This window comes from Botrytis byssoidea (genome assembly GCF_014898295.1).
Source record: "Botrytis byssoidea strain MUCL 94 chromosome Unknown BBYS_003, whole genome shotgun sequence".
Classification (NCBI taxonomy): Eukaryota; Fungi; Ascomycota; class Leotiomycetes; order Helotiales; family Sclerotiniaceae; genus Botrytis; species Botrytis byssoidea.
Window position 1 is genome coordinate 2,018,509 of NW_024065844.1, and position 17,507 is coordinate 2,036,015.

Consider the following 17,507-nt stretch of genomic DNA (forward strand, 5'->3'; position numbering starts at 1 on the left):
TGACGGGCATGGTGTTGGGATGGGAAGAGAGATTTATAGCATTGTTTCAGCGTTTCTTAAAAATGGTTTCTACAATGGCTTCAAGATATGAATATGTAATGAGCTCTTGCCATCCTTGTGATTATAGATTCGCAATTTTCAATTGATCTCGCTAGAACGTCAAGACCCCCCTTTTTGACATCAAGAATTCATCCAATGACTAATTCCTATTCAAAAGTTCAAACTTAGAGTTAATCTCTAGTTAGCTTAGCTACACCCCACACACCCGATCTAAAATGCAACATAGATGCATGGAAAGATCGACCGCCCGATGTCAATGGATCGTCCAGCCACACCCGCCACTTGTAAGGATGGCTCTTTTAAAATATATCAATGATGCTGACATTGTCATTGCCATTGATGTCAAATAAAACGTCGTGCTCCTCCCCTCTACTTGATCCTTCTCCGTACTCACGCCAATCTCCAAATTCCTACAATACTACAATACAGTATAATAAATTGAAAAAGGAGAAGAAATGGCATGGTCACTAGTTTGTCCCGCAAATCGAGGAATTGGTTTTTATCTAACTCGACATCTCCTTCAAAACACACAACTTCCCGTCGTGGCAACGTCGAGGAAAGATGCTGAAGGAGCGAAGAAATCTATTTTGGCAGACTTAGATGTTGATCCCAAGAGATTGACTGTATTGGAGGTCGATGTCACGAGTAAGTGATTCATTGTCTCACTCAACCACTCAAAACAAGTTCATATATTGGAAATCTTTAGATTCCAATATCAATGTCCCCAAAATATAAAATCCCAAAATCCTAACACAATCCAGATGAATCCACCATCTCCTCGGCCGCAGAAAAATGTTCATCTCTCTTCCCCTCCTCGTCCCATCATCTCCGTCTCGCCTTTTCCATCCCGGGTATTCTCTACCCTGAGAAGTCGCCCGCCCAATTAGACCAATCCCAAATCCAACACACCTTTGCCGTCAACACCATCGGCCCCCTCCTCCTCACCAAACACTTTTCCCCCTTTCTCCCCCCAAAACGTCTAGATCTCTCTTCCTCCCCCGACACAAAAAATCTTCCGCCCCACGCCCTCTGGCTCAACATGTCAGCTCGCGTAGGTTCTACCTCGGATAATGCACTTGGGGGGTGGTATAGTTATCGCGCTTCGAAAGCAGCGGTGAATTCTTTAACGAAGACTTTTGATCTTTTTTTGAAAACGAGACATGGGGATAATGCACTTGCTATTTCGTATCATCCCGGGACGGTGAAGACGGGCTTGTCAAAAGAATTTTGGGGAGGTGTCAAGGAGGGTAAACTATTTAGTCCTGAGTTTGCGGTTGAGAAGTTGTGGGATGTTGCAATGGCGAAGGGAATTGAGAGTAGAGGGCGTTGTTGGGATTGGAGAGGAGTCGAAATTTCCCCTTGAGAAAGTGTGAAGGGCAGTATGGTAAATTTTCTGACTGTTATTATAAAGCTAACCCCATCTCTTGATGCTGGTACATGATAGTTTCTCGTTCTTGTGCTATTAACACTTTCTACGTTGTATGACTTACGACACTTTAGCATTGATCGTCACTTTGAAGCGCAAGCACCTTTGCTTCTCATTCATGTATTTAGAGATTTTGCGATCAAATATTATATAAGCTAACGTTACATATCCTTTCTTTTCATTTTCGTATGATTCGAGAATCGCTAACTCATCCACCGCAAGTACCTTTATAAAATCCATCAACATAGCAAACTGTAGCAACTATAAATCTTTGTCCGGTCCCCTGTCAATATCTTTGATAACAGTTCAAATCGACTATCAAACCCATTTTAAACATGGCAAATGTCCACTGGTATATCTCTCGTTCACCCGCTCGCTCATCACATGTATGCGCAGATCACAAGTTAGCCGATGGCACGACCTCGAATCCCTTCAAAACAAAACTACAAGCACGTCAACCAAATCTCTCCACCCAATCCATTTCCACCTACATCCATACTCTCGCCCTCATCTTGATCAACCCAGATTTTCCCCTTAGTAGCCAAAGATAATATGTGTAAGAACGCCTGAGCTGCTACAACCTCACTATTCGTTGCCGGGTTGAAGAGATCCTCGAATCCTACTTTCTTATCTCTCAACTGACCATCCTCGTGAAAGAGATCGTCCTCGTCGTCATATTTCTCCGCAATGGATAATCGGACAAATTCGAGGAAATTCTCACTTTCCGTATCCATAACGTCTCTAGCCCACTGGCTTTGTCCTGCTGTCTGTGTGTCCACATTTGCAGCGGGCCCGAACATTTCAAACTCCCTAGTTGACTCTCTATTTGCTCGTTCAAAAGCTCCCAAATTCGTTCCATCGACGCTTTCCCCATCCAGATTGGTGCTGATATCATCACTTCGTCCATACATAATAACATCCTGCTGTGAAGAGAACTTTTCCAATTCGCCTCCACCAGGCAAAATGCTACCTCTTCCCACCAAGGGACTGGCAGAGACTCCTCTGCTACCGAGTCTGAGTGAAGAAGCGGGGCGTAAGCTTGAAGAGCGAGCTCTTTGACTGGCAGACAAGTTCCATGGCATCATCGCGCTGCTTGGATACTCGGCTAATCCCTCCGCTGCATCTCTACCCATTTCCACCTCGACCGGAGTACCAAATGGCTCGTCGTCAACTTGAATGGCAAATTCGTCATCACCCCTAAAATCGCGAGGAATTTCTTCGTCAGAAACATGGCGAGATCGCTTATTAGAAATATTGTCTTCCCCTTGGAAATCTGCTTGACGTTTAGAAGAACTCAACACTCGCCCTGTAATCTTTGCAAGAAGCGCATCGCCCGAGAACATACTCAAAGGGCCTGGAAGCTTTGTTGAACCAATTCCAATTCCAGCTCCATTGAGACCATTTCCAATGACAAACATGAGAGCATTTTGCTTGGCCAATGTATTTCCCTTCGCTATTAACTTTGCTGCACGGAGAGTGTCTTGAGTATCGACGTACTCTCTTTGCCAGATTGAAAGAACTGAATTCTTGAGTTCTTGGGTTTGGTCGATGGGAAGTTGTCTCTTGGTCTTAGGTTTTCTTGGCCGCGAAGGTGCGGCTGCGCTTTCAGATGAGGAATCTTCGGGTTGTGAGAGCGACTGTTCGCGGCCCGGTAAAGGAGCAGGTAGAGCACCACTCATGAAGACTTCCAAAGGCTCCGCATCAGGTAATGCAATTCTGCCATCATCGTCTCCAAACACAATGTTCAAATCTCCATCTTCGTCGTATATATGAGCGTTATCTCCAATTTGAAGCCTAGCATCGTCCTGTTCTTTGCGAACTCTTGCACTAGCAGCCGAGTCACTACCAAACCTCGGAGCTACGCTGGTATTTGCTGCCCGCCGAGCGGCAATATCTTGAGCTGTCAGATCTCTAATTTCTCCGTTTTGATCAATCTCAAACAGATCATTGGCTTCGAACAAGATAGCTTCGTCATCAAATTCATCTCTCAGAGTGCCCGATCTCAGCGCGGAAGACTTTACAAATGGATCGTTGAGAGGAAGCTGGTAGTTGCCCGCACTGAGACTCGAAGAAACATTCAAGCCCATAATAGAAGCAACTCCAGAAGAGGAGATGGAGCTGCTTCGTCCGCGCTGTGAGTGAATCGATAATGAAACTTGCGAATCGCGATTTTGCGACTGACCAGCGTCAATGTCAAAATTGTAATCTAGAATTAATTCTGGAAGTGGAAGATCTGGATCGAAAGCAGGATCATCCACGAGCATCAATTGGGCTGGTCTTGTTTTCATGAAAAGTCAGCTTAGCCCATCATAAATTAGGGTCACAATTCACAACACTCACTTGACCTTAACAATTTCTAAATCCAAGCTTCCGATTAACTTCTTTCCAAGTCCCCTCAAATTCTGCTCGACATGAATGGTATCGCTCAAGACGTACCCTACCTGTTGACCATACACTCTTGAAACACCATACAAAAGATTGCTCTGTAGACGTAATGCCATTGGAGCATCAGGCTCGAGTATTGTATTGCAGGCTTTCTTGACATCAACGTCAAGGATGGCTTTTCGAGTGATTTTCTTGGTCGATGATTTACTACCTAGGGTCGCGACAAGCCATACTGTTGCGATACCATGTTTTCGAGAGGTGAGAACTAGTAGTGGTATTAGAAAAATAATTATGGAAAGGCAGTTGAAACGATAGAGAAGGAAATAAGCAGAATGGTGAGATATGCAGTGAAGACCTGAGCGCAGATAAGAGACGTACTTTCATGGCTGTAGAACATACTTCCTGGTTCAATTCAATTTGAATCACTTCACAATGAGTAAATTCACCACTGATTGTGGATGCACACGCGCACCAAGAACTTCAGTGGCCTTCAATACGCCGATTGTTTTCCACCAAATTGACGACTCGTCTGAGGTTGTATGGAGAAGTATGAAGAAAGTACAACTACGAGATGGGCTGGAAATATAGGAGATGAAGTAACTGAATTTGTAGTAGGTAAATCAAGGGAGAGGAGAAACCAAGTTTGTGATAACAGACCTTTGGTATTTTCAGAACTCGAGGTGATTTTCCAGCAAAGGTGTGCTCGCGTGCGGCCAGATCGCCGACCTGAAAAGTGAAGATACAATCCTTTCTCGAAAGGTGAAATATTGAAATATTCATAATAATAACACGTTTGTAGCAAGGTGTGGTAACATAGGTATGCATATATACCAGTACATCATTCATCGGAGAAACACACGCATCAATAAAAGTAATCATGAATTATAGAAATTTACTTGTTATTTTTGTTAATGAATTGACTCGCTCGGTGCAGTAACTCACAAGGACTGGTATGTATGCGCTATAATCCTTATAACTCCATTCATACCATTCATACCATGTTATAACTATGCCTTTATGTTTCAACAAATATGAGGTCTATAATCCTTCGGTGATGCTAGCTGGAATGCAAAACCCATTAATTTCAATAGCATGCCTTCATCTTTGCAAATTTCGATGAAGGCTACACGCCTAACGCCTAGACTACACCCGGTGTAGTTGTTTATTTTCCCAATCCACATGTCATAAATTCGTTGCAGATCAACTCTGTGCCTAACTGGCATTACCCACTCTCTGATCGGCATATTGAGCCGTTTTTTCCTTCTTCGGTGTGTTTGACCTTAAGCTCGTTTGCGACATCTTAGGATGTACAAGTGGAGCAGTAGAAGTTGAGTTGTTGGCCGTGTGATTCATACTCGGTTGTCTCGATGGCGCGTTGAAGGGAGAGTCGCCTCTGGCAATCTCATCCTGCTGCCAATTCTGAAATTCTTTGGAACTCCAGCTTGCTCTATGGACACGTGCTCCATATGGAACACTGCCGTATCCAGAATGCTGACTGCGCATACTAGCGGCTCTGCTTCGAGCAGCCGTAGGTAGTGAGGGCTGTGATATATTTTGATCCCTATTTCCTCTCATCTCTGGCATCTCTGGCACAGTGTCCTCGTCTTCGATCTTAGGCGCTCGGCGAACTTGGGTAACGCTGAAGTAGGGTTCCTTTGGCTCCTCGGGGACCGGTGGGGGTGGGGGTGGAAGATCGACAGCTTTCAATTCCAGATGATCGAAGTATTTTGTGCGGATGTTTTGTAGATTGCGTGGCCTAAACTCCTCACGATTGCGCATGATCGACATGTAGCTTGAGATGGCTCCAAGAACGATGAGTATTAGCAAGCCGATGGTTAAGAAACCTTGAATAACAATTATAATGACTCCAATGACTGTGGTTGGAATGCGTGCAACATTGTACCGTGGAAGGAATGCGACCGATAGGCCTGCAGTAGCAACCTTACTGATGCCAAGCATGTAGACCGCCAAGGCTGTATTGCGGGCACCCTCGAAGGGGTTGAGGCATATAATAGCAATGAAGGCAATGATCTCGACGACGAGATTGCCAAAAACTTGGGCATCGGGATTAGAACGAGCACCTCCAACGAAACAAGCTCTGACAAATTGATATGTAACCCAGAATGCGAAGAACCACCAACGTGTTCTTCTATATCGAGCCGAGAGCCAACCAAATCGCTTAGTGTATTCCTCATCCTGGTGTACACTCCGTCTCTCCTTGTCTAGGTCAACGTAGTGCAGGCGGAAGAAAGATATAGAGCCAGAGGTTTTCGCTTTCTCGCTCTCTTCCATGCTGCTCTCTCTGACAGCTCCATACCATGGGAGAAACTTCATCACTTTCTTTCGTTGAAAATGTATTCGATCAGGAGCCGAGGCATAATTGCCGAATCTAAGCCTGAAGTAGCAAGCGTAAAAGGCAAGTGCCATAATTCCGAAGAAGAATATTATGAAGATGATGGCTGCAATTGCGATTATGCCTGTTGTGCCCCCGTAAGAAAATTGGTAGAGCGACAAAGTCATGATCATGAAGAATGCAATGAGCATTGATCGTAGAACGATTAGTCCACTGATTTTGATCCAGTTGTTCCTAAACAATGCAAGCCGATCTTCCTTCATCCATTTCATCTTGCTAAATGCTTCCAAGATAAACTTGAAGGCAACTGCAGATGCAATAAGAATAACAATCAAGATTAGGTACCATAGAAAACTGACCAAGAAAGCATCCTGGGCTGGAACATCAATGTTGGCGAGTGTTCCGGTGAAATTGGACCAACTTCCAGGCAATGGCAGCCCAGCTCCAATAGGACTTCCGTTCCAACTGTAACCTTTAGTAGCATTGTCGCTAGTGGCACGTTGGGTCAACGATCCTATTCTCTTCACCATCTCATTACCCCTGGCCATTTTGGACCAATGACTGTACTCTTGCAACTTCTTTAGGGAACGCCCATAGATTTGCTGTTGCAATCCGCCGTTGTTGTTGACAGTAGAAGATCCTGCACCACCGACCTGACTTGAATTTCCGGATATTCCAGTGAAGCTGTTGACTGACTTGATCATGGATGGGGTGTAAATCAAACCTGCCGACCAAGCAAAATTACTCCAAAACGCCGGTAAAACACTTGGCCAAGCCACTGACAAAGCCCCAGAAAGGAAGATCGATTGAAAAACTTCAAATACCACCAATACTGAAAGGGAGTGGGCATAGTGAGTTCGAATATGCGGTACGCTGACTCCATATATAGCTGTAGCAAACGAGGAAAGCACGGCGATTGCCGTGAATATTCCCAAGACTGAGCTGACAGCAGCTGGATGGGAAAACGATGCCCCATTCCTCATGACAGCTTGGAAACAAGCGATCTCGGTTTGTGTAGTATTCGAAAATACCCGCAAAGTAGCAGATCCTTCAAAATCTGGAATCACCAATGCAATAGCAGGAATTCCGGATACATCAGATGCAGATACTGGAATAATGGCTTCGCCACTGATTGGTTTGCTACTATTCATGGGACATAGACTGTACCGGTTAGTCAAGTTAGGATACAGGAAAATCGTTCTCACCTGGCGAAATTTGCGTTACATGGATTGAAGGTCAAATCAAACCTATCCTCTCCATCTGAGTCAAATATTAGTATCACATCTTCATGACAGGTCATTCTACCTACAAGCTTGCACACCAATATGTACTATATTCATGATTAGCTAGGTTCGAATCATTTATCCATCCAGGGCAACCTACTCATTACCGACTCATTTTGTAAATTCGTGTTACCAGCGAGATGAAATAAAACGGTCATATTATCGGCGTAGTAAGCCGCGTCGAATGTCGTAACGTTAATTAAACTCTGTCCACCCATGCAATCTCCAAAATTCCCTGTGAACAACGCAGGCGTTCGACTGTCAAGTAATTCAACTGTCTCTCCTGCAGAGTTTGTCCCCGTAACATATGTGGCACCGGCAGAGACCGGAGAAATGATATTAAGAATGGCGAGGGAAGATAGTAGCGCGGTGGACCATGAGGCCATGAGGGAGGGTTTTCGTGCCATCGTCAAGACGGCTAAGTTGATTAATATATGGAAGCTTTCGGGAGGGAATGGACGTATAGGAAATGCCGCGCCAAAGGGTATTTTTGAATGGTGGTCGAAAACGAGTAGGTTTGGTGTTTGTGGTTGAGGGAGGTACTGTGATCGACTGTCTCTAGGGACCCCTCAATGTAAAGTCGTAGCTCACCTAGCTTCCAGCCCAATGGATCGAGAGATCAACGTTCTCGAATGTGCACTTTATGACGTAGATCAATGGTCGAACTCGTAACAATAGAGGATATCGTAAAGGTGTCGCGAAAAGGTAGTGAATCTGTGGTGACGGGTATCTCGTCCGGAGATATGAATCCGCCCGATTTTGCCAGCAATGTCAATTTATAAATCAACCACAACTCAGAGGATGTAGTCGAGATGATCAGGTATCATGTTCAATGATTCCCTAGTAGTTGTTCATTTTATCGTTAAGCAGCGAGCGACAATGGAAGATCTATTAGGACACACACGGCTTCTATCCTTGTATAAGAACGACAGAGGGGTGGTATAGCTCTAAAGAAGCAGAGATACGGTGGTATTAAAGGGTGTTAGAATTTGGGTGGGTAGAAAGAGAAAGGAAGGTAATCTTGGCGGAGACAAGAGACAAGCTCAGAAACTGTGACAAAGTGGGTATAACTGGAATAATGGAGAATCCTTGGCTTTGCGTGGTTCTGGTTCTGGGTATTGGCCTTTTTTTTTTCGATAGTCTCGTATCGGAAAGTCGGAAGCAGTTGATTAGTGTTGACTTGGGTATTTCTCCTTGTTCCTTGATCTTTTGATTCTCACAGCTCAGAATGTTAAATATCTCTCCTGCCAATCAATTGGCGGGAGATGTTGAGATTGAAATAGGTACGGAGTAGTAGGTAGGAGATAGGAGATAGATAGTAGATAGTAGATATTTGAGGTAGCATACGGAGTGGCAAACTAATAAGTGGCAGAGCACGCAACGCAAGTGCTGGGAGATTATCTGGGTGATAAGGAGGACTCTTTGGGTTCAAACTTGCATTTGTCTGTCTGTGTTTGGAATGAATGGCCAGGGTGATGATAATATCATGAAGCAAAGCCAGGGGTAAGACAGTGAGCTCGTATCTTTAACTTTTAGGGAATTGATGGTCGCGAGAAATGGAGGAACAATTGATGTTGATATATTTTTATTTACATCATACTGTCTGTGTTCATTTTACCAAGGAATTTACTGGTACGTACACAAGCGCAAAAAATCATTTGAGACTATCAGATTCTAAGACTCGGAGACTATGATGGTACTCTGAGACTCTCCAGCGTCAAATTTCGAGCTTAACAAAATAGAGCTGCAGTGTCAACGATACGATTTCCTGGTGTGCATGGGAATCTGATGCTTCTAGACACAAATGAAGCTAGAAAGTTCGGGAGGCTAGGAGTTGAGAGAATTCGTGGGTGTTGTGATCGATAGTTATCACTGGTCCAGCTTATCCAACGATTTGATAATGCTTGCGCTGGACATGGATAAGATGAACCTGGGCAGCGTCTTCCATTGACTAGGTAGGAACCAATCATTCAATCTTTGGAGAAGTCACCTCACCTCACAAATAAATCACTCTTCACCTGGAACGAAATATATGTTGGGGCCAGGAGATATCTAGCAGTTGAATTCTTCCGGAAGTTTCATCCTCACATTTAAGTAGTTATGGACTAGGTCGTCCACTGGTGGTCCCTCCCTCAAAACAAAATATCATATAGGAATTCAATTCATAAGACACATCCTTTCGGATAATTTCACCATCTGCCATCCGCAGCGGCAATTAAATTATCTTCATTCTTGGTGGTGCGATGCCATGAAAATCCGGCTTCTTCGGGAAACACAATACGACGTCGAATTTCAGTATATCCAACAAGGTGCGTCGGTAAGAATGTCAATCTGACTGATTTGCATTATTTATCATCCCTTGGTCCATTCCTGGACTTACCCAAACTCTACATGTGTTCCTGCATCTGGAATTTGGATCTTTGTTCTTGACTTGTTGTAATCTTACATCTGCATCTCAAGCGTAAATGATTCTGTATGTACAGTATACGAATACTGGAATAGAGCTACCGGTACACCTCTTTCCAAGGCATGCACGTCCGAGCACTGTACTATGATGGTTTTAAGAATCCATTTTCTGGTGTGACCTATAACTTGGCTGAAGGGATTCAAGACTATTTATTGATTACGACGACTCGATGGAGATGTAACCTCAGTCTTGTCGTTATTCAACGGGGCTGCATTGAAGGAAATGATAATTTGATTTAGTTTTCGCAATAACCTGGGGAAGGATTTAATGTCCCTTCACGTTACGGGTATATGCAAGTCTACAGTACCTAGTAGTTTGCACTGCACAGCCATCCCCAGTGAACAAATGTTTCCAGCCTCTTCTTCTTGGCCTAGAAGTAGGTGGCCCTAATACGTGCCTACCTGCCCTGCCTACCACGTGCCTGCCTACCTAGGTAAGCCTAAGTCACAAACCACAACGATCCCAATACCAGCCACAACGCAATACAACAACAGAACACGACCTCGGGACACGACACAACGCAACACAACACGACACAACAAGCCACGGCATATCATTCCATCTAGCATAGCAATCAATAGCCAAACTTCGAGGGAGCCGGCAATTCATATATTATCATCGTCCCGATTGTCAAACATAAAGCCACAATGACGAACGGTCACACGCCTCCTTCAGAAGTTCAGACCTACAGAGCAAGGTCACCATATGGCCCGCGCGCTACCAGATACGATTCCTTTCGACATCTTGATCTTCGCTCAATCCAGTATGGAGATCGCGATCCACATAATATGGTATTTGAGTAACTTGGCCCTCGATTCCACAAAATCTTGCAAGTGCTACGTGTAAATTTACTAGACATCTATCGACGATGTCTACAATTTTCAAGACATTCACCAACGATCGGTCCAAGAGCAAGAGCGCAATCAAAGGGAGAGGACTCTTTTCTAGATACAGAGCTTTTCAAGCACGAGCTATCATAACTTCAAACGATTCCCCACGCTTCAAACGTTAGCTGTTTACGTTCATGTCGTTCAAGACAGCCCTCCTCTCCCCCACAGCCCACTAACATTATAATTCTGACCTACCTACCTACCTACCTAATGCAACAATCGTACTTAGATTGGGCTAAACTCGTCTTCATGTAGGATGAACTGTGAATTGGCAACAGACTACACATCACGCGACCGTCCGAATATCAAATAGAAAATTCCCAATGGTGCCACTGAAAAGAATCTTGGGGGATGCACATTACTTCCAAGTTCCATGCAATTAATGCGGGAGATCGTCATAGCTGGAATTGAAAAAAAAAAACACACATATCCGGATTTGGTTCTTGCATGCAGATGGAGTGAGTGCATCATGTTGTTCTAAAAACAACACTTTTAACCAAGAATTGGCTCGAGATTGGGTCAAAGCAAAAGCTTAGACTTTACTCTGTGGGTGGTTATAGTGAAATAGTATCCTGTCCCTATACTGCAGGTCACGACTCTTATTGTTTTCTTCGTTCGTAGGTCTAGTGACTATTCACGGCATCACAATTTAGACCATTGATGCTATCGTTGAAGTCTTCGTCTTACAATAACGGTTATCCTTGAGGGCAAGCCAGGCATAGATGTAAATCAAGGTAACGTAATATCAAATCATGCTCAGAATATAAGTAGTTTGTTGTGATTTGTTTAATTGAATCTCATGTATCCTAACCTTGGTTTACATCACCGGGCCCTCCTTTCCTCCCATCCTACGATTGATCGTTTATGCACGATCGAGTGTAATTTCCTTGCAACTTCGAATGATGAAGCTTTATCTTCCTCCAAGCAAAGCTCTATGTCCAAACTTCCCATGCATATTGACAACGCAGTGCTACTCTATCTGTTCCAGCCCATGGCATCTTTCATCTTCTCTACTTCCTTCATCAAGTATCGCCACTGTGCGCAGTTTCCATCCCTAGCAAATATTCTTGCTGCTTCGTCCACCAAGTTCTCCAATTCAGTAAGTTGGAGCATCTTCAAGTTGTTCATTGCTTCTTTTGTTTGTACCTGGTATCTGCCGGTTGTTAAGCTGTAATCGATATTCGGTTGAGTCTCGAGTCTTGGCCGATGCGGTATTGGGAGCAATAGATAGCTTTATTGTTCGGATCTCTGGATCAAGAATTGGAAACAGGCTGAACCTGAACCTGTTATAGAACGATGAGAAGAAAATTACACTTTATGATTCAGAAGATTCGAATCGCCTTGCCTGTACTTCCGCATTGCAATCACATGTTTTTGCAAGTTTAATAATCAATGATATTCATGATTGTTCCGAGATCCCAGGTCATGAGAGCCTTTGTCAACCGTTCTAGTATTCACGATTATCCCAGATCGATAATCTGAATGCCATCCTACTAGCCTGATTCCCCAAAGCATTTTAAAGCTACCCAATTCTTGCTTAACACCAGTGGTCAAATTCCTTCCCTTCACGCTCAGCACACCATCTGCATGTTCTCTCCCTTCCTTTGCCATTATTCGATTCCAGTCCCATAGTCTTTCTTAGTGCAATTATTTCCTTCCAGACCATGTCGAGATCTGTTAGCGTCTTGATATACTGACCGTGGTATGAGTGGGTCCTGTCAACGGCAATGGGAGGTATACCATCTCGAGCTTTGATTTCATCCCATCGTTTATATATAATCTTGAGAGCGACCAGTTGGGCCTCGTCGAACTTTGATTCGACTGATGTTTCTTCCATTTTTGTTGTCTCTTCGAGGTTTCCGAGTAATACCTTCAAGAATTCCAGGAATGATAGCCCTAAAGTTTACGGTATCTTGGTGGACGTTGTGTTCTTTTGCGATCTATTGTGGCATCTTGGGTAGATGGATGAATATGACATCTTTCGTGATGTATCGAAAGGAGTTCTTTTACAATGATTTACCTGCCGTACTAAATAATATCGGACTCTCTGTGTATGTTCCTCATGTTGAGGGAATACGGCAGCCAACACTGATAAAGTGGTGCGATTCGATCATGGATTTTATACCCTGACAGGCCTGTTGGAAAGGCCTCAGTACTGTTTGTAAATCAATTCGTTTCTAAACATTTCTCCCACTTTCTCAGCAGTGAGCATCAATAATGGTTTGGATGAAAACCCTTCCCTCTGGGTCAAAATTCCCAAACACTACTTAGGACTGGTCGCGATACTGTAGATTCACGCGATGGTTATTGGGTGAATAAGCTCTACGCCTTGACTTGACCCAAGGCAAATTATTATACCGTTGATCGTTTGTACTTGTACTAGCTGTGTCATTTTATCAAGTAAAAACATATAATTTCGAAATCTGACGTCAGCAATATCATCTGAATGTACTCTCCGCGTAGGACAAGAGAGAGATTTCAGTCCATGTTAACTGAAAAATCCATTGTCACTGGCTAGTAAAACGACAACATACTTCATGATTATTTCCGCGTTATTCGTTAGACGTCAAGCATGGCGCTCTATATCCTTCTGCTTTTTCGCAATTTATCTGAGTATAAATCTGCTTTTCTTGATATCTTTGTCTCGGTCAGCTTTACGCATTATTACATGCAATACAACCACAATCATATGCTCAAGTTCTTCCAGACTATAGTGCATACTTTTTCTAGCTGACGATATACTGCGCTCAAAAATCTCTCAGTTCTGAATTCCGCTGCCCTGAGTCTTTAGACATTACGTTTATTCAAAATGAAGACTCTGCTAAGATAGTCCAATGTTATAAATTTTCTAGATCGCAGTCCGACAGCCAGAATCTTCCAGTCAGTGTTGTAATTAGTATACGGTAGTATTACTGTGGCTGATATCCGGAGTATAATACGTACGCTAGTACGTATAATAGCCAATGATATTCACATCCGTACATATTGTACGAAAGGATTATAGTGAAAATATATTGAAATATAGGAATATCACATATTTTCATTAGAATATTGCATATTTCTATAGAATATTACATATTTTAAATGAGTTTAAACCTAATAAGGAAAAGCATGATTGAAAATATATGAATTTCGAGCATAAATATGTAAATTCCCGTATTCCAGTATATTGTTAGTAATATTCAATATTATTAAAATATTGAATACTTTCAGTGATATAGAATTCAATAATAATTACTGAAATATTTTCATAAATATTGATATATATTACTAAAGTGGGGCGTAATTGAAATACGGAAAATACTAATTACAACACTGCTTCCTGTCTTTAAATTCAACTCATTCGATTCACTTGCTACATTGAGATTTTAGATCCAGTGCAGTTGGTCCAGACAGTTGAGCACCCTATCAAGGAACAATTGCTAAATCTGTTAGGTTGATTTGGTGTGGTATGGAATATAGAAAGAGGGCTGGAGGTAATCCATACCACTTCAATGCTGATGTCAATAAATTTACCGACGAGTAGCCCTCAGTCAACCGAGTTGCTCTCTTGTTTCTGCATTTGATTATTTTTTGTATAGCCAACCTATGCGGGCATTATATGTTCCTGGTCTCAGAACTCATGGTGAACAGTCAACTATATAAACTTCTCATCTAATAAATGTCTATATGCCACCAACGTTATCTGAGTCCATGCTCTGTTGCGCATCGCTCAGACTATCATATCTTCTTCCTTTCGAGTTCATATACTCGGATCGAAAGCATATTCGAAGCTAAATGCTTTCCATAACTTTTTGAACTCAATATGGACGATCAACCATTGTGTTTATATTGTGTGCTTTTTTGGTTTTAATGCAGCATGTAAGTCTTCAACAATGATGATATCTCCTACCACGTTGCAAGTATCTAGAGACAGATGCAAAGATGCTGTCACCACATGTCAAAGAACATTTCACAATCGATGCTCCTAGAAGTACTACTCTACTTGTTCCAATCTGAACCAATTAAGTTGTGGCCCCTCTCGCAATGCCGGATTATCAGTATGTACTCAATTTTGGGGTAGGTAGAATCAACATACAGCCTTAAATCACCTGGTCGATCTCCGACCAGACTTCAACATTCCTGTTGATTCTGTTGGGTGGCTTTTTGCCTATGCCTTCTGCTGTGCCGCAAATCTAAGATAAAGCGTTTACAGAAGGTTCAGCAGGCCATAGCTAGCTTTCACGGTTAAGTCATGCGCGAGTATCGATAATTATGCTGGGACTTAGCATTCGTTCTCCAGAGACCTGACTTTACGCCGCATGTGCATTTTTCCCCCTCTTACGCCTTTAGTGTATCTAGGATCTACAACTATGCTGGCATGGTATTAACAAAAGAAAATACTGATGGAAGGTCTTACATGTGCAAGTGGTAAGTAGAAAACCACGGCTCATTTCGGATTTGATCTTCGCATGGATTCGGCTATGTTACTATCTCGCTTTGGTGAAGATAAAGTCCAAGTAAAGTGGTCGAAAACGGATATGGGCTCCCCGGTGTTTACGTCTTACTTCTGTTTAACAGGACAACTTTCGGTCTACAGTGATTTTCCGAATCGCACATCAGGCGGACATCAAGAGAAGACCGAAAACTTACGACATGCATGGAATATATGATACGTATCGAAGCCGAAGTCTGATTCTCACAACTGCCAATACCAGCCCTGTTCAGAGATCAGTTTGTGCGCTCCGTGGATAGGTGAATAGGCAGCTAGACGGAGGAACCGAGGCAGCTCAGACTTGGCTCATGGATTTGATGACTCACCTTCACTAGGAGCTCACCAAGTGCGCCTCAATAAGCACAGTGATAGAGTCTGATCAATGACCTAAGGATCAGGGAATGCTAATCATAACATAACATCACTGTTTTCCTGCAGGATTCCATGTAATATTGAAATTGGACCCAGTTGAACTTGAATTCAAACGGAATAAGTCAATCGATGTACTTCATACTAAGTTTATCATCTTAATGCTCTGTGCGCTAATAATTTTTCATTGGTTGCCAGTCCAATTCAAGATATGTGCGTTCCCAGACATTCATCAACACGGAATCCAAAAGTTTTGTGAAAGGCTGTTTGATAAGTCGTATGTCTGAGGCGTTAGGAACTGCTACTACCGTGTGTCTTTCAATTTACAAAGTTTTCTGGCAATTCTCGGGTCATGTAAAAGGCGCATGATATTGAAAATCATATATTCACATTTATTGTCAAACAGCTCACAGCAGGAACTTGCATTAATGGTGGATCTATTTTTGCTTCGAAAATTACCGTTGATGGTGGCCGTGGCTTGTCAATTTGCTGAGCATCAAACTTAGTGTGTAATTATAGTATTGCCCATGCTGATGGGCCGACCACCTCGAGTTCGTGGCCTCACCTTTCCCTCCATAACCTGCTGCGCTCTCCATACTGCCCACTCGTCGACGGAACGAGTCTCTTCGTCTTCGTCCTCTGCCAGTTTGGGAATTGCGGCGTGTACAAGTTGCATGTTTTCCAGTTGGTGTGACAACGCGATGAAGATTGCTACGTAGCAGCTCTCCTGTCCATTCCACAAGCGAATCCCCAATATTGATCAGGGCGCACCCAGGTACTGTACGCACATAACGCCAGTTGGATTTGATGTTCTCGCTCTCCGCGGGCAATACCTGGAAACCTCCAACTACGTGAAATAGCATGGCGATTGTCCCGATGTCAGTGTGACCACCTAGATTGATGATTTTATCATTAAGAGGTTGTGGGCGTGCCATCAGGAGACGAAGAGATGTAGCCGAGGGCTTCTCTAAAGATGAAAGCGAAGACAGTGTACCAGGGACTAAACCTAGATATTTGTCGAGGTGATTCATAACCCGTGTTAGAACTTCATGTGAACGAAGAAAAAATCGCTTGCAGTCTTTGGATGTCTTTGAAATGCCTCTGGGTCTCGGCGTGTAGATCGCGTACCAAGTACCTAGTCCCAACTGAGTGTATGCATCTGCCATATTATTCACCTTGCCGTCGTCTGTCTTGAGCACTCCAGCTGGCTTGTAACTTTCATGGTGGTAACAAGTTCGTGTCAATGTGAGCAGATCTAAGAATGATTATGAGTTTGAACTTACCCATTCAGATCTTTTGGCATATTTAACTTATTGTCCATTAAAGTTTCAGGTCCAAGGTTGAATATATCAACATTAGCATCATACATAATTTCTGCATCTTCCAACAGTTGCTATCCCTCCTTAGAGTTGTTCTAGTCGAGCAAGAAAAATACATATTCCCTACATGCCTCGTAAAGATTTTCTGACTCCTCTGCGAAGTTACCCAGAAGTTTGAGGTACGAGATCGTGGGTATATCGGCGATGAGTACATCAGTTGGGAACTCCGGACATTCTTCGAAATATTTGAGTGTAGGCATTATTGAGGATTGAGTTTGTGAAGGCTAGAGATGAGTAAGTATGTTATAAAGCTGGGATAGAAGAAGGGAAAATGAATCGGATGGGCATGGAGGGTATGGAGGGTTCTAATAGACACCAGTTCGAAACTAAATTCTCACTTCATAATTCGTGTAATAACGGTTGGTATGGAGTCAAATGTTGGTCTGTGGCGTTTGGTTCTGTTATTGTTGGAGTTACTTCT

The 17,507-nt window shown here is 43.1% G+C and overlaps 5 protein-coding genes across 5 annotated transcripts; 2 read left to right on the forward strand and 3 right to left on the reverse strand.

The window, feature by feature from the left end:
• Positions 1-515: 515 nt before the first annotated feature.
• Positions 516-1,423, forward strand: EAE97_002041 (uncharacterized protein; the record flags this gene model as incomplete). The annotated part of the gene is made up of 2 exons (XM_038872552.1): positions 516-705; positions 822-1,423. The coding sequence occupies 2 exons, from the start codon at positions 516-518 to the stop codon at positions 1,421-1,423; spliced, it is 792 nt and encodes a 263-aa protein (XP_038737110.1).
• Positions 1,424-1,929: 506 nt separating this feature from the next.
• EAE97_002042 (uncharacterized protein) lies at positions 1,930-4,268 on the reverse strand (the record flags this gene model as incomplete). The annotated part of the gene is made up of 3 exons (XM_038872553.1): positions 1,930-3,763; positions 3,827-4,136; positions 4,250-4,268. 3 exons carry the CDS (start codon positions 4,266-4,268, stop codon positions 1,930-1,932), a joined length of 2,163 nt encoding a protein of 720 aa, XP_038737111.1.
• Positions 4,269-5,083: 815 nt separating this feature from the next.
• EAE97_002043 (uncharacterized protein) lies at positions 5,084-7,914 on the reverse strand (the record flags this gene model as incomplete). The annotated part of the gene is made up of 4 exons (XM_038872554.1): positions 5,084-7,385; positions 7,430-7,484; positions 7,534-7,554; positions 7,608-7,914. 4 exons carry the CDS (start codon positions 7,912-7,914, stop codon positions 5,084-5,086), a joined length of 2,685 nt encoding a protein of 894 aa, XP_038737112.1.
• A 3,749-nt stretch (positions 7,915-11,663) lies between these two features.
• On the forward strand, positions 11,664-12,315 carry EAE97_002044 (uncharacterized protein; the record flags this gene model as incomplete). The annotated part of the gene is made up of 2 exons (XM_038872555.1): positions 11,664-11,963; positions 12,157-12,315. 2 exons carry the CDS (start codon positions 11,664-11,666, stop codon positions 12,313-12,315), a joined length of 459 nt encoding a protein of 152 aa, XP_038737113.1.
• Positions 12,316-16,162: 3,847 nt separating this feature from the next.
• EAE97_002045 (uncharacterized protein) lies at positions 16,163-17,286 on the reverse strand (the record flags this gene model as incomplete). The annotated part of the gene is made up of 3 exons (XM_038872556.1): positions 16,163-16,922; positions 16,991-17,100; positions 17,143-17,286. The coding sequence occupies 3 exons, from the start codon at positions 17,284-17,286 to the stop codon at positions 16,163-16,165; spliced, it is 1,014 nt and encodes a 337-aa protein (XP_038737114.1).
• Positions 17,287-17,507: the final 221 nt, after the last annotated feature.